Below are 23,045 nucleotides of genomic sequence, written 5' to 3'. Positions count from 1 at the left end.
TTCGTCTTAAATAGATAATAATAGATAAAAAATAATCGTCTCTTAGATAGTCGTCTCAAAAACATTTCTTTTTCATGACAACGAAATAAGTGCCCTGCAAAAGGCGGTGACATTTGAGTTGTGCCTAAACGTTCTACAACAGCCTTCTATATTTTACTTTTGTTTGTTTTCTGATATTTGAGTGTGATTGTAAAACACATCTTCAAGGTGAAACCGACATTGCTAGAGATAGTTGTATACGCAAACTTTGTACTGCAATTGGATTGTCGGATTTATTTATTTATTTGTTTGTTTAGCTCGAAGTGTGGCGCACACGCGAAACAGAGACTGTTCTCCACGCATGCAAATGAATGTCTTAGCGCTGAAGTGACTAAAGCCGTCACAACCTTCGACGTTTCCTCTGAGCGTACACCTTTGTTCCCGTCTTAGCAAGCTGACGGTGGAGATGAGGCACATCACGTGGCCATCCGGGAAGCTCCACAATGGTTTCACTATACTGTATGTCTCATAGATATCTAAGCTCGGGCCTATATGTATTGAATGATGCGGAACATTCACGCTTCTGATCCAGGGTTTGAATCTGCTTTCAATTCAAATCAGCTGCTGACTTTTGTCGCAACCAGACGTTATACGCAGGTAACTGGGTTACAGCCAAGCAGCAACCACCTTAGTAATGGCACACATGCGCCTCTCCAACGCCCAGGTTCACTCAGTCATGTGATCATTTAACAAGCACAATTAGGTGTACTGGTCCGGCCGTCAGCAAAGAAAATGAACTGTAGTAGCGAGACGCTGATGATTGTCAGTAAGTTGACGACGGGTGAAGTTATAAATAATCCCCGACTATGAGCAGGAACAGAAATAAACACAACGGCTATGCCGTGCAAATCAATTTTAACATGAATGTGTCATTATTCGCAGCTACTATACATGTGCATTACATGGGCACGAGGCTCGACGAAGATGTCCTTCTTTCTCAATTTTCCCAGCTAGCCGCTCTTGACGGTAAATCAGACACGAGGGTGCCGTAGGCTCATCGTTTGCTCTTCAATTGGATTCTTACTCGTAAATGCGAAGCTTTGTGCGAACGCCGATTCGATTTTTCCAAGTCCGTTCATTTTTTGCATGCGTCGTGACGGCATGTTTTCTATTCTCGAAGCACAGTAGCGACACAAGGCGATGACAACGGTGGAAAGGCCGGCGAGTTAAATAGAGTCGCAGAACCGAAAAGAGGAAACCATGCAAAGTAGGAAATTCCGGAGCTCGAGCGTATACCGTATGCGTGCGTTCATAGTCCGCGCTCGCTATGTTGGACCATGAAACACAGACACGCATTGGAAATTTGCATATTGCATCTACAATGAATGGATGAATGAATGAATGAATGAATGAATGAAAACAAGACATTGCATTAAATAGAAGTACCGCACAGGCACGGACCGTTGTTGCTTGACGAATAAAACACATCAGCTATTCTGCTGAAAATGCTATTGCCGCTTCTGATACGCGGTAACTTCTACAAGACACACATCCCACGATTCGCAAGCCACTACTCCGCGGCCAAAGCCATAACCTCGCACGTCGTCTACAGTTCTAACAAGGCTCATTGTATGCTTGCATGTCACACTTATTTGTGTCGAGGTCTAGGCGGAAACCATTGTGATATTAAACGCCAGCAACACATCCGTTCTCTCTCTCTTTTCGCTTTAATCCAACATAACTCGCACATGGACTAAGAAGGTTGGAGGGTGGTCATTAAAAGGACAATATGCGGAGCGTTTTAGCTTGCGCTACAATCCTAGCAAATATGAATCATTGACAGTTCGTCGGTATCAGCAGTTCGAAAACAGGCGGTCTGCCAGCAGAGAAAACCAAATAACGCTGAATTAGCGACGCGTTCAGCGCAGAACTTCTGGCTTCCGACCTTCAGACCCAGATTTTAAACGGGCATATACACAGCGCGCAAGGAGTTGACGGAAGTCGAATGAGAAGAACGCACTGGCTCGTGATCTAGCGGGAATTTAGTGATGCAATGGCCGTGCAAAACGTGGCCGTGCTGTGGTCATGGTAGAGCACAACGTGCCTCCGAAGTGTCAAGTTACCAACTACATGGTACGTTATTTCGGCGCTGCGTCGCCGCATCTATTTCCTTTGCGCAATGACCATGCTGTAAACGTCATTGCATGTCGCTTAAAGCGCCCAACACGCAAGGCGTACTTCAGGTGCGTTTAGTGCCTGGAGATTGCGTTAGGGCGTCTTTCTTCGTGCGCGCGCAGAGAGAGGCACCTATAGATTGCGCGGCAACGCGACGACGAAAGCACGCTCCGTGTGGCTGACGCTTTAACATTCCGCAACACAATGCGGCTGCTGCTCATTTGGCGGAGGCAACAAGCCGCATGCTTCGACAAGCCAGGCTTCTTGCAAAAGCGAAAACACGGTGTTCGCGAGAGTCGCGCGCATGGGAGGCTGATTGCGCCCTTGTGGCGTCAAATCAAGGCGCCCATTGTGCGACGCGCGCCGTCGTCCGACCGCGGTGATCCTCCTGCCACCGTGTTGTCGAAAGGAGGTGGCGGCGTCGCGACGTCGCGAGCTCCAGCACGCTGCTCTGCTGCTCGGGCGTTGCTGTAGCAGCAGCAGCAACGAACTGCCAGCAGGCCCCGCAAAATCGCATCAGCCGAGTCTCGTTACGCGCCTTTTCAGCGACCGGCGCGACCGGACCTAATTTAATCGCGCCGACACAATCACGCGGCGCGCCCTCTAGCTCGGCCGGCGCGCCCGGGCCCACGGCTTCGACAAAACACCGCGGCGTGTCTCTTCTGCCCTCAGAGACGGCTCCAGGCTGACGCATCTCAAGGGGAGAGGGGGGGGGCTTAGACGGAACGTCTGACCTTTCTCTCTCTCCAGGCGCTTTTCCCCGTCTCGAAAGCGCGCACGGATTCTCTCGCGAATCGCGCGTCGCAATTAACATCTGCTCTCACCTTTTGTAGGCGAAATTAGTGCTCTATCAAGCGCCGCTCATTAGATTCCTGCAGCCCCCCCCCCCCCCCCCCAGAGACGCAAATCAGCAGGAGCGCGGGCAATGAATGGAGCGAATTAAATGGCACACGCACAGCCGTTCGTTGGGAACGCGTAAATGCGGAGTGACGCAAAATCGCCTGTTGCCCTACGACCCTGCGGACTGACTCCCAACCACCGCAGTGCCCCTATTCCCTTTTTATTACGATGTTTTTTTTTTTTTGCATATGCGTTATCTGGGGAAAAGTTACGTTTAGGCACTCGACAGAACACTGTTCTGATGTTTGAATGGACGAAAGACATGGATGTTTTTTCTGGAAGGATATTAAAAGATAGGTTTCTGTTGTCTACAATATGTACTGCCGTGAAGACAACGTTAAGCGAATTAATAAATGTTGACTGCCCATCTAGTAATACAAACAAACCGATGTGTTGTCCTGCAACAATCGCATCGCCCATTGCTGCATTTGGCCTTCTCAACCTGTCGCAACATTTGCCTTGGAAAGCACACCGACACACCACGGAGACAAATGCCGCCACTTAGAGGTTTTCTCGGATGAATGTACAACCCGTTCACTGGAGGATCGGCGAGGAAAAAAAGGTCACTAAGCTTTAGGAAAATAAAGAGAAATTACTTAAAGGTGCCCTAGCAGACAGAGAGACTAATTCGTTGTCATACATGCGGTCGCCTTGCAAGACACACGAAACGAACCGCAGTAGATCTCAGATTCTGCATGCAATGCCGAGTGAAATGAGTGTGAATTTTCGCCTGAACAGCCAGTCGGCCTACAGCAATATAACCCCTCACAAAATTGAGCAAGGAAACGTGGCAAGAGCAGTAGAGAGTTCGAATGGGTAAGTCTTCTTTCATGTCTGATTTATTGTCAGAGTGCAGTGTGACAAACAGCTGCTCCAGGTAAGTCATTCTATGTGTACAAGAGTCAGGCGCGAAGCCAGCATTTTTTTTTTATTTTTCGAGGAGGGGGGCGGGCTGGAGGGGTAAGGTTGCATTCACCTCTGTTAAGTTTCCCATGCTTGATGCATAATAATACAATAATAATACCTTGAGCAGGCTCTCATGGTCTGCCTGAAGGCGTGTGCCATCCTGTACTTGTCTGGAGCGGGCATTCGAAGGATTCCTTTGTTCATAGGCGACGTGCCAGGCATAAAAGGAAGCAGGGCGCCGGCCAGAAATATTTCGCGCGGGGGGGGGGGGGGGGGGGGGTATGTGAAGCTCGGTCAGCCCCCGCTGGATATATGCCACTGACAAGGGTGTCTGCAAACCGCCGGACTTATCATGATGAAAAACGTGAGAGACAGGGTGGGCACGGTAGTGCCTTGTCCAAATCGCTAAAGAACGGTCGGAAAGGACGCCGATTCTTCTCGATGCAGCTGACATGCCCGCGTCTGCTAAACAGTTCAAGGAAAAAAAAAAGAAAAGGAATGCAGATCCAACGCACACTTTTGGAATCTGTGTGAAGCAGTATTTAAGCGCTATGCATCTGTGAATCTCATTCCTGCGTCTTTGGTGAGAAAAAGGAAATTGGCGTGCGCGCAGGTGCTCTCGCGCACACCCATGCTATGCAATGTGTACAAGCATGCGGCAATCCTCCGAAACAGCTAGTTGGCGTAGGCACGGTATAAGCATACATACGCGCGATTGTGGCCCAACAGTTGGAGCATCGGGATGTTGTGGTGGGAGGCCGAGGCTTGAACCCTGCCATCGATCATGTAGTTCGAAGTGTTAGCTATTTGGCATGACAGCTGTCACCAAAGTCAGCAAAGTCTGGGAGGGCGCATAATGGGAAAGCATCACTTTAACACGCTCTTCATTGCAAACGGCGACAAACATGTCGGACGGTTACCATATGTTACTCTAGATAAGACAAATGCCTTCTTTCTTTCTTTTTTTTTTTTTTTACACACTGGTTTGTTTAGGTCTGCCTTAGATGCGGATGAGTAGGCCGTTACGTTCGTGTTGACGGCATGCAAGCGGGCTTTAGCAGGTAATGAACGGTGCAGGAGTCGTTCAGACTTTATCTACAGTGTTCGAAGCAGCTGCGTACCAAGTGCGTAGGCTATTCAGGATGGGAGCATAATTACAAACGGTTTTCTTTTATTTTTATTTTCCCCCGGCTCAAGTGCAGCCATTATATTTAGCCGTCAGGAAGGGAAGAGTGCAGTGGGGGCTTGGCCGGCACACACGGGCAACTATAGCACTGAAACTTCCCGTGCCAACAGCAGTGCCGTAACACACTAGTCTAACAATCAGAAATAGTTTTCAGTTGTGCATGCTGCGATTTTGCTTCAGCTAATTAACCACTTATCTCGAGGCAAATATGTGCAGTTTGGCTTCTGACCCGACTGCATGGGCGCCAGCGTACTGAACGTTGGAGCACCTGTGCTCCTCCTAACACGCATTCAGCCATGGACAGAGCCTGCTTGGACGCATTGAACTAAAGCGAACGCTGATACAGGTGCGCATACGTTATTTTTCAAATGCCATCGCTCGTGCCGACCGTCCCAAGCAGATGGCCCGCTCTCGACTGTCAGCCTCACAGGCTGACAGCCAGCACCGCCTGTATGACAGCCGGCATCAAGACATCCGCTTTTCACCCGAATCTTTGGTTCTCCTGTGGTGCCCATTCCATCGTGTAGGTTTGTCCGAGAAGCTGCTATCCCGGTACATCGGTCCTTACCGTAACGTGCGTCAGGTGACCGATGTCAACTACGAGATCGTTCCCGTCTCTCTGACTGCGCCATCTGCGATCACGTCCAGTGACATAGTACATGTCAACAGTCTCAAAGCCTGCCTGCCTGTCACCCTCCCTCTGATCAAGTCTAGCTGCACCGAAAGTGTGCTTCCTCTGCCGGGGGTAATGCTACGCGTCTACTAAAGGCAAAACGAAAGAGTCATCACTGGGAAAAGATGCCAAAGATAACGGTTTCCTTCTACATGTGAGCTGTTCCAAGCCTTGCATCTCAGTGCAAATACACCCGGTACATAATTGCACCCTGTGTTTTCTTTCCATAAGAATATTTTCATGGCCTCTCTAGCAGACGGTACCGGCATATTTTAGTTGCACATGCAAGCTGCCGCAGTGCCTCGTGGCCATCGCTGGTTTCCCCTATGTCTCAGCAGCAATTAAGTTGCATTTTTGGCACAGTATGTGCCCAAGAGACACCATTGAAGGGCTATTAACGAGTGTTAAAGGTAAAAGAAAATAACTTAAGTCGTTTTGGCGACAGCTCGTGGAAGACTGTGTTGACAAGTATTCCAATTGTCGCATGTACTACTGGCGACAAAAGCTTACTGGACTCTGAGTCAGAAAAAAGCTAAATATTTACGCAAGTTCCCTGGGCACTCAGCCTTCTTCAAGTCCTTTTCCTAGCATGTGTGATCAAATGGCATAGTGTTGTACAGTTATACTGGCTGCAGGCACAAACTAAACCAAAACTTTATTGTGGAACCCAAGCCCCCCTGCTTCTTTTTGGAAATATGCTGCACCACCAGTTTAGACACATGACTTGGTCTTGGCATATACGTGGCACAAAAAAATTATCACGTTAACAATTTTGAGCTTGTCACTGAGACCCTCCCTCCAAAACGTTCCAACATTTGTTTCATCCCCTCCGTTTCCCCCTTGATCCAAATTCAAGAAGTGGGCCGACAGATGGAGCAGCGCAATGTGGTATAAAAGTTACAAACAGCGATAAGGTACCTCAGAAAGGCTCGCCAATGTTTTGATAGAAGGACCTATCTTCGTCCAAAGGTGGCCTTATCATCATCGAGGATGACAAAGCCACCTTTAGCGAAGATAGGTCTTCCTACCGAAATGTTGGCCAGCCTTTCTGAGGCACCTTATCCCTACTTGTAGCTTTTATACCACAGTTTTCGCCCTTGATGCCACTCTGGACATGCCTCTTGTCAGGGCACTGCAAAACTGCCTCCAAGATGTAGTGCACCACACATTGCTGAAATGTTTACGTACATACAGCAAACAGTTCTCATTTTTGAAAAGATAAATGTATTTCCACATAAACATTTCCTACTGCATAGCAAACAAATCCTTTTACTTCCAAGAATGCCTGCCATAAAACAGTTACAATGCATCCATGTGCATTGTGAGAAAAAAAAAAAAAGAGAAAAGTCCTTAAAGCTATATAAAATGACTACGACACTTCCACTGTATACTTCCAATGTTCACAACACAACAACCACATGTCTGAGAAATCGCACAGGGAAACAGTAGCACAGAACTGGATAAATCAGAAATAAGTCCGCACTAAGACCACCCAATCCTCACAGCACAAAACCCAATGCAAGAATGACCTACTGCCATGAGTGGTACTGACTAGGAAAGTTTAGCGATGCCATCTTGACATCATGCAACCGAAATAATATAAAGTGCATCACATGTGGGTTCAAAGGCTATGGCGTCCTGCTGCCGAGCGCAAGGTCACTGATTCGTGATATGACTGAAGTGGCCACATTGCGATGTGGGAGGACTGCAAGGAGACTTATGTACAGCCACCCAAAGATACAGTATCACCTGAGCGTCGACTGTGTGGCGTGTCACCAGCCTTGTGGCAGCTAAGGGTGGCAAAAATTGCGACAGTACGTGTGAACAAGCAAGGCGATTTCCAGTTCGAGTGCCATCTGCTGGCCTGTTTGCTTGAAGAGTAATCCTTGCTGCTACAAAGCCAGCGACATGCTCTGCGGTGGCTGCTCATGTGATATTATAAAATTTTTGGAAGGCTGTCTTGTGCTTTGGAAGCATGTTAAAAAATTCCAGGTGGTCAAAATTATTCCAGAGCCTCCCACAATGGCATCTCGCTTATACTATGAGATGACCCATCAATCAATCACATTCATTTTGCCTCAAAGATAAATAAGGTCGTGATGTTAAAAATTTCCATGCAGTCCTTATCTAATGTGATGGCCTCAAAGTCTGCACAGCTTGTAAGCAGAGGACTATGCGACAGCCTGGGACAGTGGGCCCAGCCCCCTCATTTCTACGTACACGTTCAATACTTGAGTTCATGACAATCAGGCCTGGCATTACTCAATGTACCTCTCAAAGTCACATGCCACAACCTATAATTATTTCACCAGGTTCAGTCATTCTTTGCACTACAGACACAGCTTTCTTGCTTTAAAAGAAAGAAAGACAAACAAGCATTTGCTGCAGTTCTCGTTACTAGCATCAGTAAAAGTTGGAAGCCCTGTTATTGGAAGCACAGTTATGTTTTACAATGTGGCCTTCATGCAGGCAGGAGGCACAAACAAGTACAACGGTCATTGTACTTGAGTACAGACAGATATGTCAGATGTGTCAGAGTACAGATGTGTCATTGCGTCACCAGTCACTCGATTGCTGCAGTACAAATACGCATAGTATGGTATAAGAGCTAGCAATCAGCCCCATCATCTTATGTCCATGACTGATGAAATCTCACTGTGTGTTATGATGCCACCACAAAAAGTCAACATGGAACATAATAGGCTTGTGTGTAGGCCGTCTACTACACAGAAAGTATAGTAATCACGGTGGAATTGCGGTAGGCGTGAATTTAAACTTACTGACAGAGAATGGCAACAGCAATACTGGTGCCTGAGAGAAAACAGGGCAGCAGAAGTCAAAATATATATTTACAAAACTTTTATGTTTGAGCTGCTCTACAAATAGCCTTTGACTGTATTTTCTTAACCTAAATATGAAAGTAACTAACTTAAAACTCGCATGTCAATGTGTTAAGGAGTGAGCAAGAAGTGCTAACAAGAATTTGATAAAAAGCAGTAACTTGGGGCATATGGTAACATGGTCCCGAAAATATAGAGCACAAATATAGTATGTACATGGTACAGAGTCATTCAGAAAATATTACAAGCGTAATGTGAAACTGCACTACTCCTTCCCCATTGTCAGTGGCTTTCCCGCCTAAGCAATAAAAAGAAAGCTCCTGTTTATTGTCAGAAATTTATCTCTTGTTCAAAGGCTCAAACTATACAAACCATAATTTGATACATCATAATGTTATTACTCTAACAGCCACACCACAATCAGATAAACACTTTAAAAAAGGGGGTTGCCATCTAGCAATTATGGCTTCTTCCCAGTTACCACCTGGAATCATAGCACTAATGTATGCATAGCACAGAAGGCTGGTGGTCATACCATGTGCGCTGCAATAGCCCTAGGATGGGACATTGCAGCATCTATATTCAGGCTGTGGTTTCACAAGTGCCTAATGCTATATCTAAATGAACACCTTCATATTTAGGACTAACGCAAAAAACTGTACAGAAAGAAACAATAAAAGACAGGACACTGTCCTGCCCTGTTCTCTCTTTGTGTACTGTCCTTTATGCATATGTCATAAACAAAAATACATCACCCTAGCTTGCGACTGTTCAGTTCAATACTATTAAACATCAAATTAATCCAGTTTAAATGAGCCTTGAATTACCGAACATTCTGACAACTGATGCACCACAGGCAAGAAATACTAATGACATAACAGCCTGCCACTGGCAATAAACAAGGCCAATAAACTGAACTGATACTTATACTCCTGTTTTTGAGGTACTATATCAAAGTTAGCCACAAACATGACCTAGTGAGAAACTTGAGTTTCTGGCCACTTATCTCTGCTCTGCAAAGCCACCAACTTGAACTGACCAAATTAACCAAAAGGGCTGTTCGAATTAACCAGCTTCAAATTACTTTCAAAGTACAGTGGACCAACTAAATTTTAAGAGCGATTTGAATTATTTAGAATATTGAATTATTGTGGGCGAACTGTTCTAATAATGATGCAGCTGGGCCAAACTGTAGTATGGAAGCATCCGTGCTGTATATATCACACTTTTTGAGCCATGCAGCCACCAGTATTTGGCTTTAGTCACTTATTGTGTTAACTGTAGCTGCAAATCGGCTTAGCTGACTAGCAGGGAAAGCTTACAGCTGCATTACTTTTGTCAATTTTTCCTATGGATTGCACCAGTGACCACAGCTATGAAGGAACACAGATGGAGTGAGGGAAAACAAAAGAAGGGTGAACAAACAGCCAAGTGAGACACAGGAAAATAAAAGCAGTTACATGGACAAAACTCAGGGGTACAGCCTCTCCATAACCCAGCCAGGCACAGCCAGTTGTGCCGCCCCCGATGGGCTGCCCTTTTGAAATACAATGCGGTCGTGCAGACGTGAAGAGTGTCCCTGCCAGAACTCCATGCGCGATGGGACCAGGCAGTAACCTCCCCTATAAAAGGCCAGCACCGCAGCCACAGTTAATTATGGCTAAAGACAAAAGATTTCAGTAGTCTCTTTTTTTTCCAAATGTTAACATTCAGCTCCCTACGTCACAAGCAAAGTAGTACAGCTCGTTGTCCAAGCAAATATTACAAAGTGCTGACTCTACATGCAAGTGCTCAGTGCATATTGTACAGTAAAAGCTTGTTAATTCGAACCGCAAGGCGAAGCCGCTTCAGTTCGAATTAACGAAAGTTCGAACTAACGAAAGTGAAAGAGAACAACAGTACATTGCGATTTTGAAGCAGTAGGGCATGTCAGAAATTTAATGCTTGAAAAGATCCGTGGTCGTAGTCCGCCTTTTTTCCTTGAAGGCGAAAGCTACCACTTGAAATTATGTCCTCATCTTTCAGTGCACCACACACCTCTGCACCCTCGTCCATGTCGACATAGTCAGCAAAGAAGATTTGCAAAGCCCCCGAGATTCGCAACGGGCAAGAAGTCTCGGAGGTCAACGTAGAACGGAGAGAAGGCAGCCGCCGCTGCCTTCTGGCCGACACCGCGGCGGTTATATTTTTCCAGATTTTGCCTTCTCTCGCCGTTCTCTCCGTTCCGGAGGTGACGCAGCCTAGTGTGCAGGCCGTATGCACGTTTCTCTGGCCGTGTGCCACGCGCCAAGCCGCTTGCACTATGGCGCGTAGTTCGAATGATCCGTGGCGGAACCTTCTCGCGTTCGAATTAACGGGCTTTTTTATGCATAGACTTCTGTGGAGCTTGGTCGGACCAAATCATACAGTTCGAATTATCCATAAATTCGAATTTTTGAAGTTCGAATTAACAAGCTTTCACTGTATTGTTAACAAAATAAGCAATACCTTCCACTGGATATATATATATATATATATATATATATATATATATATATATATATATATATATATATATATATATATATATATATAAAGCCGTACCACAGTAATGCTGGCATGTCTTACGTTAAATGGTTGCATAACAGTGAGGAAAATGGTTGATTACAGAGTGCAATTGTCGAAATTCAGGCACGTATAAAAACACACAACCTGAATGCTGATAACTAAACTCGCCATGTTGCTCTCCTAAAATCAGGATTATGTACAATCCTTGCTCATAAGTGCTGATCTAAAACACTATGTGCAGTTAAAATGACAGGAGGATACCATTTTGTGAGCAACGAAAGACATGATCCAATTTGTTTAGGGATACATTGCAATTGACAGCCACACAAGTCAAGTGCAACATTAAATGCAGCAAACATGGGCGTCATATGCCTATTGCAGTAAAACACATTGTGGGGCTAGTTGGTGCATAGCTTTCAATAGGTGAAGCGCCAAAAGTGACGGCACACAAGAAGAAATACAGACTCTATACAGTCTGTATTATATTTATATTATATACATTATTATATTATATTATTATATTATATTATATTATATTATATTATATTACATTATATTATATTATACAGTCTGTATTTCTTCTTGTGTGCCGTCACTTTTGGCGCTTCACCTATTGAAATGCCTACTGATTGTCGAGGTCCAGCCTTGTTGTTAAGACAGGATCAAACCTTGAAGTGTAAAAATGAGTGCAGACTATCTTTTCATCTGAGTCATACTTTGTGCTTACAAGTTTAATCATATATTTCGTGAGAGGAATAAAGAAAAAGGCAGGGAGGTAAGGGAAAATAATGCAACTAGTCTAAGCAAAGTGGGGTGGTCACTATTTCTTAATGAAGTATGCTTGGCCAGTTGGATTATTACCCCATGACTTCAGGAATGTGTAAACTGAAACAGCATTCAAAATGTTGCAGATGCATTAATTTGCTTAGGTTAATGAGCTGATTAATGTTTATAAATCTTCACATTTCTACAAACTTTTAGACATTCCAATCCTTAGCTGTGTTGTTCAGCAAAACTGAACAATGAAAAACAGCAGTGTCTCTTCAGCTGCATTTTCAGAAAGTGCTTGTTCACTAATTATCCTGACATTTTAGCCACTTGCTATCATGTAATGCTCACCACCAAGATGGCTTTGGAACTTCCTTGCTTGAATCCTTGTACTCCTCCTCCAAGGCTTTGAACTTAGCCTCAAGAGCCTGGAAGATTAACAGGCATGTTAATTAACAGGCATGTGATTATTAAGTGCCATGTTAATAATCAGTTACATATTGCTTCAAGTACAGTGATGCCACCTACAGAGCTTTGGCTGTTTCGTCTGCTCCTTAATCTTCTGTCCCATTTTTATGTTGTTTGCCATACTATAAAATCATACCAACAAGTCCAGCTAACAACCAGTTTGCTGTTTTATAAGTTTTTGCTGACAAGTGCACCAGTGTTATTCCATACAGTTAATGTAAAGAAATTGTCAAGAACCTCACATGCAATATAGAAGTGATATTTAACAATAACGCTATCCTTACAACTATGCTGATATAAATGAGTAACACATCACACGGTGAATTTGCCAAAAATTAAACTAGGCTGCAAGCTGAAATTTTAAATGGTTAAAGATACAACCACTCTTGTTCAAATAATTAACCCAGGGCCACTGGTGCTGCAATATAATCCTTTTTAGGTCTCAAAAAGAACTTGTTCTTGGGCAAGTTGGTGCCTAGGTTCGCTATACATTACTGTGCTTTGAGAAACTTATGGAACATGAATAACAGACAAATGGCACTTGTTTATCTAATTTTATCTGTTTCATGATTGTTTGGTTGCACCAAGCAGAACGATATATGGAAATCCTTTCTAGGAGGCACAGCAGGCATGCTTCTGCAAAACAGCACAGTACAATCCACTTATTCTATGGTGCATCATTTGATATGGCACAAGCTTTAGGTTCCTGAAATTTACCTGACAAATGTCACATGTAATGATAATTACAACATGTATATGTCCTTCACATATCAGAGCTAGGTAGTTGCAATTTTAGCAAGTCAACACAAATTTAAAAGAGAAACGCTCCTTGCAGCATACAAGGGAACAGGTCTAAAAGTTAGTTCTAGTGCCCTTAGATGCTCAGATATCTTTAAGTGTTCTGAAGTCACAGCATGTGTCACAACATCTGTCACTTAGATGTATGTAGGGCTTGCTTTGGTACTTTCAGTGCTGCAAAGACTTCAGAGCAGTACCTATCAAACATTGTTCTCCAATTAAGAGAAAATCAGACATCCACCCGTTCATAGCAATTGCTACGAACGGGTGGATGTCTCTCTTTTTATTGGTCTAGTGGTCTCTCCCTTTATTGGTTTAGTGGTCTTTCTCTTTATTAATTACTTCTCTCCACCTTGCGGGTTTCCACAAAACTATTACGTCAAATTGGTCTCTTAAGTCTCTAAACCACTAAGAGCCCTTTGGAGTGTCTAATGGTGCTCTGCAGGGACCGGTTTTGAGATGCGCGCCACTGTTAAGAGGAAGCTTTAGCTCGCGCCCAACTCCGACGTGGCCTATTCAAATACGTGTAAAACGCAAAAACGTTTTTATGAGATAACCCCTGGATCGATTTTAATGAAATTTGTTGCATTTGAGAGAGAAAGTTAAATTCTAGTGACTGTTGGAAGCGGAATTTCGAATTAGAGTTTAAATTTTGTTACAAGAATTTACAAAAATTCGGAAGTTTGAAAAAAATAGAAGCACAAAGTTTAAAAATTCATAGCTCTGCATCAAGAACAGATAGCGCGGTTCTGTGAACGCCATCCATTAGATAATTGAAAGCAGACAAATTCAATATGTCATTTTACATCTTACGTGAATTTGTTACGTTGTTTACAAGGGTTTTGCAAAAGCTGTATTTCCATGTTATTAAATTTTTTGAGATTCATGTATAACATCAATTTTGTCCGCTTTGGATGTACTATTGGATGCATTTCACAGAATTATATTATCATTTTTCGTTGATGACTTACAGAGTTGTAAACGTGATAGTTTCGTTTTCTGAAAATTTTACATTTTCGCCAATTTTTCATAAAAAATTTACAACCTAAATCGAAAATTCGAAACCAACAGTCACTAGATTTTAAGTTTTTGTTGTAAATGCAACAAACGTCATCAAATTTGGTGCAGTTGTTGCCGAGAAAAACGAATTCTCCTTTTACATGTATTTAGATACGAGCACCGAAGCTAACGCTTCCCCTTAAGCATCAGCTATCAAAAAATTGAGGACAAAGTCTGAAGGGATATTTGTGTCTGCGTGGAATTGTACACTTTATTGTACACTGCTACAGTCTCGAATGTTGAAAATGTGAAATTCTATTGCCACACTCTACGAGTCTCAAAATAGTGTCACAGCAGGTCATGTTCATCGCTGGAGTACTTTGGATTAAAATGCACATGCTTGAAAAATTGTGTATTCTGCAAGCTAGAGTGTTGCATGCTTGGACGGCTTTGGCAACTAATGACTCATATTGCAAGTGGGAGCTCATGGCAAGTAGGTGCTTGTATCAGCTCCATAGTCTACGCAATTCACGCAAGAGGCCATACGCAGCCAGCAGAAGCCTGCAGAAAAATTAAAAACACGTTCAGGCTACTCACAGCCCGGGATTCCAAAGGTTCACTTTGTGTGGACGCAACAGCAGCCAGCTGCGTCAAACGCGGTCTGCTGTGGAAGTAGCGCTCGGACACCTCTTCAGACACCTTCTCAACCGTGCCTTCTATGCGAACCTGGGGCAGAGGGAGTATGTAACAGCACCTTAAGCATGGCAGCCAGTGCAGAAGTTCATATTCTGGTACTTTGTGGCACTGGCCTTCTGAAACTGATTTAGTAGTCTTCACTTGCTTCCCCTGTTAGAAACACCTACACTTGTTTAACTATCCAGCTTTTTCAATCGTCATGGCAGGCCTGCAGAAAGCAGGAAACCACTTTGAAACATATATTATTGCAGCATTCAGCTTGTTCTTCTAACAGCCCTAGAGCATATGCTCATCCTACAGGGAAAGGCTGCTGATACTAAACTCTGTGCCAGAGCTGCCCAGCCATGTCATGACCGTGTAAAATTATCGTGTAATCATGACAATGATAAAATAACAGAAGGCACCCACATCCATAAAGAGTGAGCACTAAAAGCAGCAATTGCTCACGGTGAACCAATCGTGGTTCATGGTACAATTCACAAGACCGTCTTAAAAAAGCAACAAGGTCATGTGTGTGTGAGAAGTGCAGTAATGCATCAGCCTAAGAGACGGATGGGGTATCTCATGATATCATCCTAGGCTTGCGACGATACTGTTTGGTGAAAGCTTATTCAAGTAAATGCAGTCACCAATCCAGCAACATTAAAGACTGCAGCAAAACAGTTCATCATATATGTGTAGCTTATGAAAGGTGCACAGGCATGACAAACATGTCCATACTATATTCTCAAAAACAAAAAGGGGGAAGCAGGTGCAGACTACTGATGATGCAGAAAAGGGTTTAAACAAGTTAAATAAGGGAAACCCATGCTTTTAAAGGAACCCCAAAGGAATGCTACTAAGTTAGCCTAGATTAATAAATTACACTTATAAGACACCAAAAACCTCAGTATTATTACCATGCAATGGAGAGTTGGTAAGCAAGAAAAGGCGCAAGAATGAAAGATGGTGGGCGATGGCAACTTGGCCTTTCCACACTAGCTGCCCTTGATGTCATGACTTTGGACAATGATGTCATGTGTTTGGATGTCATGAGTCTGCCTGAAGCTAATCAATATTTTGTCAATAAAGAATTATGCTGCATTCTTAAGAAACCAAAGACCCAACTAGATAAGTTATCTAGACTGTGTTAGCACAGATATGACCCAAATACACAAAGATACTTCGTAATTTCTGATGTAACACTGACATATTGGCACTGCAGTTTGTGCGCGGAATTCAAGTGAAGCTTTGAGCTTCGTTCTCTCCTCTAGAAATCAATCCTTTTCCTCCTAATGAATGGAGACAATGTCTTCAAAGAATGCTTCTGGATCCTACACTGATTTAGTGTCACCCTTAAGTATCCTTGTAAGATAAACAAGCAATGTTATGGATCTGACCATACTGGCACATAAAACTTCTGTAAAAATTTTAGCCATATACCATCTGACAAAAACAGAAATAGACTAAAACATCCAAAGTGGGCAACAGTTTTCCAAAGCAGGTCTTTTCTTTCAATCAACTTTTAAATTAAATGCTGGGGTTATACGTGCCAAAACTATGCGCCGATTATGAGGCATGCTGTAGTAGAGGACTGCGGATTAATTTTGACCATCTGGGAGGCTAACATTAAGAAATCAAGACTTACCTGCCGGTAGTGCCTGTCCCAGTAAAACAGCAAACATGCATTTGGATTTTCTTGCTGAAATACAGTTTAGAGAACTTCGTGATTATGAAGGCCCACAAACGAAGGGTTTACAGCACCGGACTTACCAGCTCTCTTCCCTTGCGGCTCTCATAGTTTGTAAAGAATACGAAGCCATCTTTTCCGAAGCCTTTCAAGAGAACCATTCGGGATGAAGGGAATCCTGATCTGCAAAGAATGAGTGAAACAGTTTGAAGCAGCACTGCCACGTCCAAGGGATGGAAATCACCGTAGAGACTTGCATAAGGCTGCACCCACGTAAGGGCTGCTGCCCAAAATTATGAGGAAAAAAAAACTTCTATCCGAGAAGTAATCGCATTCAGTGCCCCAATGCGGCACACGTGCATTAGCAAATTTTCGTGCACTGCGCACTTCCACATACCCATACTAGATGGCGAGAGCTGTGCATTGACCTCTGATGCAATGGTAAATTCGAGGATCCAATATGTGCAGTAGTTGCCAGCTGTGCCGACACCATTTTGATGAAGGTTTGGCCCTATGTAAGGGCCGCACTTCGTCAAAATTGGGAAAATGAGTATGGGCCTTACACGAGTCTATGCAGTACTTTAGTAAGGAGAGGAATGAGGCTAGTTGGTACGACATTGCAATATCTACTATGTATAGTGAATAAACATGCAGAAACAAAAGAGCACACACGCACAGAACTGTACTTCATCATCTCCTATGTCTCCTTTGTTCTTACGGCACAAACAAGCTATCATGGCACAAACTTGCTTTGTCTTCTGTATCAAAGTAGCCAGTGGCATAGCCAGAAATTTGTTTGGGGAGGGCCTCTACCCGACAACTACCGCTCCTCCCCCTCCTTCACCTCTCTCTCTCTCTCTCTCTCTCTCTCTCTCTCTCTCTCTCTCTCTCTCTCTCTCTCTCTCTCTCTCTCTCTCTCTCTCTCTCTCATATATATATATATATATATATATATATATATATATATATATATATATATATATATATATATATATATATATATATATAGACACACACACACAAACACACACACACACACACATGGAGCTTGTGCATCATGCAAATACAAACTCCTGGCACTCCCTGGACAAGAATGCTTTAACAATGAGGATGCACATTTTTGGGTTGCCAAAACAACATTCTGCCTAACTTCTGACAAAAGTTCTTCGTTGCTAATGTGCACAGCCACTTCGCATCAAATTATGCTATCATTCTTGTGCTATTTTTAAACATGATGATTAAAAAAACGAATTTCGTTTACAAATTGATGCATTTATATAATGTATGTCGATGACTTAGCTGGTACATGACTTGGAAAAATGAACAGCGCTAGAAACGGGACCAAACAAAAACAAGACAGCACACTATTGTGTGTATTCTTGTTTGCAGGCCAGACTTGTTGCAGCCCAGGTAACAATGGAGACCAATGTTGCTTTCCAGCCATTTCAGTGAGTGGTACGGCCACGGCACCATACGAAAGAGGGCAGGCACTATTTTGCAGGCTGCCTATCACTCAATTACACTTCGGCATTGTGGGCATGTTATATTATTTTAGATTTAAAAAAATATATGAATGATGCTTTGCGCTAGAACTTCCGATAGTATCACATGATGTAAGTGTCACTAACTTTCGGTGATCTGCTGCCTGACTTGTTTGAAGAGATGTTTGGACGTAACTTGCAATAATGGTGTTGTAGTCATCACCCAATGCATACTGTTGTTTGATCACACTCATGCAGAAAGTCCAAAGCAGGAGTACTTTTGTTTAGAAGCCTTTGTGAAAATTACGGCATCTGTAGTTCACAGTAAAATAAGGGCCAGTAGCTCCGAGAGATTTGAAAGCGTCATGTCTCCTGACCCCTTTCTATTCTGAAAATTGTTTAGTTAGGATGGGCTTTCTGCAGTGACCAGCATGTGTTATGACGGGATAGGCGAGCCTCAGCTAGGCAACTGGCCACGGCTGCCTGGAGTTGAGCGCTCAGGCACTGACGAGAAGGACGCTCTCCCTATGTTCATAACTATCCGCCAACTTCATTCTTGATGCCTTTTATGTGCATTCCCCCCTCCCCATATCTGTCACCACACTCCCCTTCTAAATATAATTTTCTGTTGGTCACTGTAACACTAACAATCACTAGGTTGTTGAATGGCGTGGCGGCCGCTAACATTCCTATATTTCTGATTCTGCTTGAACTTTGAGGCCATTCACCTACCTGCCCTTCCACCTGTTTGCTGTGGTTGTTTCACAGTTTTTCTGGCCCAACAGCCCCGTCGTTGATGTATTTTACCATGCGCAAATTAGCGTTCTGTAGGTCTTTCTGTCTTGTCGTCTTGTTTTTTGCTACCCTGTGTTCATTCTTAACAGCGCGTACAAAGTAGCCTAACAGCAAGCTCTTCTCAAGTTTATTAACATAATGAAACTGAGAGACAAGGGAAGAGAAAGAAGAAATAAAAAGGGGAAGGGTGGAGGATGCTTATTATGTGCATTCTAGACAAGCAAGTCGCATTATTTTCAGAATGCTTTTCTTCTGTGCAGCATGGTTGACAATTCAGTCAAGTACCAGAAATGAGAAGCTCTTCGTCAAGAAGGCCTCGTGGGGAACAACAATACCCCCAAGTTTTATGAACATTCTCGTCCTGTCTTTATCTGTTTGCAGAATTTTTAACCGCTGATCCCCTCTGAGCAATTATGGTTAACATGATCCAGAATTAGGTAGAGGCACACCATGAGTGGGACTGCCACTAGCCCTCATCTTTCTTTCAGATTCAAGCTTTCCCTTTCATCTATGTCGCTCTTTCAGAGCCCACCTCCTGAAACTTTCTATTCAGTGGAAAAGATGCGAAGGGGGTTCGTCAGAATTTGGGGGCAGGGGTCGACCCCCCCCAACCTCCCCCTCCCCTCCTCCCTCCTGGCTATGTCAGTGAGAGTAGCACGCACGCAACTGAACATTTCACTTGCTCTCATTTGAAGAGAGAATTTATTTGTAGGAATGGCAGATAGATCAGTCCGGCCCAGCATGTTCTAACCTGTTACTTTGTAATGGGGTATTGTGAAAAGAGAATAGGGAACAAATGCATTCAAGAGGCATATGTAAAGCGAAGTGCGTCTGAATGTAAAGTGCACACAATCTTTAGGTCGAAAAAAAAAATTCTGAGGATGTGGGTTCAGTTACCACTGGCATCAAGTTGGTCTGTGTCCACTTTCATTTCTCCATAACTTATCATTTCTGCATTTAAATAAAAACATCAAATATTTTCCTGTATGCTTTCATTGGCTTCCATATCTGTTGACATCATATAATTGTGACTAGAAAACATCAGGCCCCTTTGTTCACCCCCTTCTTCATTTTCGTTGAAGAAATTAATTAACTCAAGTTCATTCCATTTTATGCAAGCAGCTAAGAATTAAGGCCACATGCCACACTTAATAGGCATGATGCTGCCGTGCACTCACAAAGTCAACACTGCATTTTCAGGTGACAAAAAATCAGCAAAGTTTGTCGATACATCTGGCGCTGAAATCATTTAGTGCAATAGCAGCAGGTTTTCACGACTGAGATGGTTACTCTCTGAAGGACTTTGCAACACACATAATTACATCCTCATTTTGGAGGCCTTTTGTGGCCTCCGAAAGGCATAGATGCCACAACAGTCATGATTCTGTGTAGAGTGCAAAACCTCCCACAAATGACCAAGCATGAATGATGTGCAGCAGCACAGTGTTAGCATGCTTGGTACAATCATATGCAATGCCAATGTGTTGCAACAATTTCAGTGTTACACCCCGAATAAAACAACTGAATATTGCGTGCTCTTCTTTAAGCAGGTCTGTGTTCTTTAGACATACTTATGAGTTGACTTATATGTGCAAGTGTTATGTCATTATTTACCGTTTCATTATGCAGAACAGAGATGTGCTCTCTGGTACTACTTTGCTTTTAAAAATGTTGCTCTATGTATGCCAGTTTTCAGGGCCATGGAGCACCTGTAGTGCGAGCAATACAGTTTCAGTGGTGAGCCCGTTAAATTTTCTGAATAATTAGGATGTGGGGGTAGCCTAACAATATAACCATGACTGTTGTTGATGGCTGACATAAAGTCGATGGACGGACAGACACAGCAAACACACTTTCAAGCTTGTTGTTTTCATGGTTTCCACATTGTACATTAGCAAGGTTTGATGTGGAAATGTTTCCTTAGGTATATAAAGAAAGGAGCATCTCTTGTTGTCATTTTTTTTACGTAGTAAAACGCCTTCGAATGGCAGAATCATTTAATGGTTTCTGAAAAAGCCCACATTTTCTTGTCAGCCTCCAACACAACACCAGATATTTGAGCTGTGCCCCTTCACCACTAAAATAAACACTGGTAATATAACCAGGGGCATTAACAAGACTGAACCTGATAGTTAATGTTTCTACAGGCACAATTCATGTCAGTATGATCAGTAATGTGAAGCTGTGTGGACAGTGATGAACCTTGGTGCTGCAGCTGCGAGATTTCTGTTGCAGTATCATGCCGCTTGCTCATCCGACATAGCGTAGCAGACTTTCCCCTCATTCTATGCCATGATTATATGGACAGTCTTAACACCCCCAGCACGGCCGGTCCTGTGAGCAGTACCTTATCTTTTCTCTATGGGATAGCGGTGAGAGCAGCGAAAATGATGCAGTTAAATGTGCACTGAATTTATTCGAGACAATATACATCACATACTGAAAGTAAAACAACTCTATGCAAGCCCAACAAGAGACTCTTCCGTTTTAAACGGTTTGTGGGAGCTACACAGCAAACGCTATGCTATCAACAAGCTATCAACTTGCGATCACGTGACGCAAGCAAGGTGCGATAGTGTGCATCACCAAAACGGTGGTACCTCAGATCTCACGCAGCGTGGCTACTCAAATACTCACTTTGTAGTCGTGGCAAGTGTGACAGCGTTTGGTTCGAACATGAAACCCGAATCTTTAACTTCGTTAAACCACGACTCGAACAGCTCGATAGGATCCCGAGTGGGCAAGTCCTTTTCTAGAAGCGTCCCAGACACGTACGGCTTCCTCATATCTGAAACAATGCACATTTCACTCGAATCAAGACTTTCATCGGGAGACAGATTACTAAAGTACCTGCGAGCTGCACAGACGTCATGTTCGACGGTTGGTCTGGTCGCCTCTGAAATGTTCTCAGCAGCTGCTTCAACGGAAGTCGAGGAATTCGCATCCTATGAAGCCGCCTGCATCATCGCGTGATCCGACCTTGTGATGCGTTTTAAAAGCAATTTAATGGCTTGATTAGCCGCGCCCGAGCTACGCAACAATGATGTGAAGCAGGCCGCACGCGCGGCGAGAGTGAAAACAGCTGACTATGGTTTAATGTTTACAACGTGTTGCGAATGGTGCGGATTACCATTCAAAGACTAAACAAAACACGCAAGAAAAGATTGGAAAATGATGATGAAATATTTAAAAATATAAAGGCCATAAAAACTACAACTTAGCACTGAGATTTTTTTGTAAAGAGAGCAGTTTAAGTTGATAATCTCGTATTAGGTCGTTCGGTTTCATCGACAATTTAGGATGGGCAGTACGTGAATGCGTGTGCTCACTGCGCAGTTACGAGCAATTTCTTTTTCTTCATCTACTTATCGACCATCGATTGTATGCCCAGCCAAGGATGTCCAACCTGTTTCAAAACGAAAGAACGCACATGTCCGATCATCATCAGCAGGAAACGAAATGTAGCTAAATCATGGCTAAATCCACGAAAGGTCTCGAAACAGCCAACGACAGCCATTTTCCTTGCGAGAGGCGTGCATGTGCCCTTGCGTGCGCGTCGGGCCGCGGTCACCGTAGTAGTGGGCATAATCGCGTGCACGTTTATCTTGTGCTTCCTCGTTGCATCGTAAAATAATGTTTTCCCTTGGGCAAGCTCCGTCGTACGCGCCGCGCAACGATGGGACGTTTTCAGGTCTAATGAAGGCCCTGTACAATGATCCGTTCAAATGGCAAGTTATCAAGAGCTGGTCCATGTTCTGTTTTGGCATCTACCTCGCTAAAGAATTCGCGGGTGTCGACCTCATGGCCCCGTCGCCGGCATTATAAGGACGCCCGCTTATGGAGTGGATGTCGCCCATTTTCTAACTAGCACGTAAGTTTAAGAAGTGCATTTATAGATCAGTATTGTAGTGTTAATGTCATGGTTGCTTAATTGCCGCTTATTTTTTCAGAAACAGCTGCACGGTTTCCACGAGCACGGCTGTCGACTGAGCCTTTGGAACTGAAGTCATCCCGAATTATAATGAATGCGTTGCAATGGATCACTTAGCGGGACCACGATGTCCATTGGCGTTCATTCGTTCATGACACATCCGAAATAAAACTATTCTGCATTTTGCTGCGGCCATCAGTTGTATTTGTTCTGTTTTCGCATGTCAGTGTGAAA

The 23,045-nt window shown here is 43.7% G+C and overlaps 1 protein-coding gene across 3 annotated transcripts; it reads right to left on the bottom strand.

Moving 5' to 3' along the window:
- Positions 1–6,449: 6,449 nt before the first annotated feature.
- LOC142571738 (pyridoxine/pyridoxamine 5'-phosphate oxidase-like) lies at positions 6,450–22,769 on the bottom strand. 3 transcript variants are annotated; one of them, XM_075680309.1, is made up of 7 exons: positions 21,735–22,769; positions 21,518–21,668; positions 16,688–16,787; positions 16,563–16,616; positions 14,837–14,965; positions 12,326–12,402; positions 6,450–10,281 (listed from the first exon to the last, which is right to left on the bottom strand). In XM_075680309.1, exons 2-7 carry the CDS (start codon positions 21,664–21,666, stop codon positions 10,131–10,133), a joined length of 660 nt encoding a protein of 219 aa, XP_075536424.1. In that variant the 5' UTR covers positions 21,667–21,668; positions 21,735–22,769; the 3' UTR covers positions 6,450–10,130. The 3 variants fall into 3 exon arrangements, with proteins under 3 accessions (XP_075536424.1, XP_075536422.1, XP_075536423.1); XM_075680307.1 differs by having other exon boundaries at positions 21,731–22,768; XM_075680308.1 differs by lacking the exon at positions 16,563–16,616 and having other exon boundaries at positions 21,731–22,769.
- Positions 22,770–23,045: the final 276 nt, after the last annotated feature.

Source organism: Dermacentor variabilis, chromosome 2 (genome assembly GCF_050947875.1).
Source record: "Dermacentor variabilis isolate Ectoservices chromosome 2, ASM5094787v1, whole genome shotgun sequence".
NCBI classification, from domain to species: domain Eukaryota; kingdom Metazoa; phylum Arthropoda; class Arachnida; order Ixodida; family Ixodidae; genus Dermacentor; species Dermacentor variabilis.
This window is presented reverse-complemented; position numbering and strand designations above follow the sequence as displayed.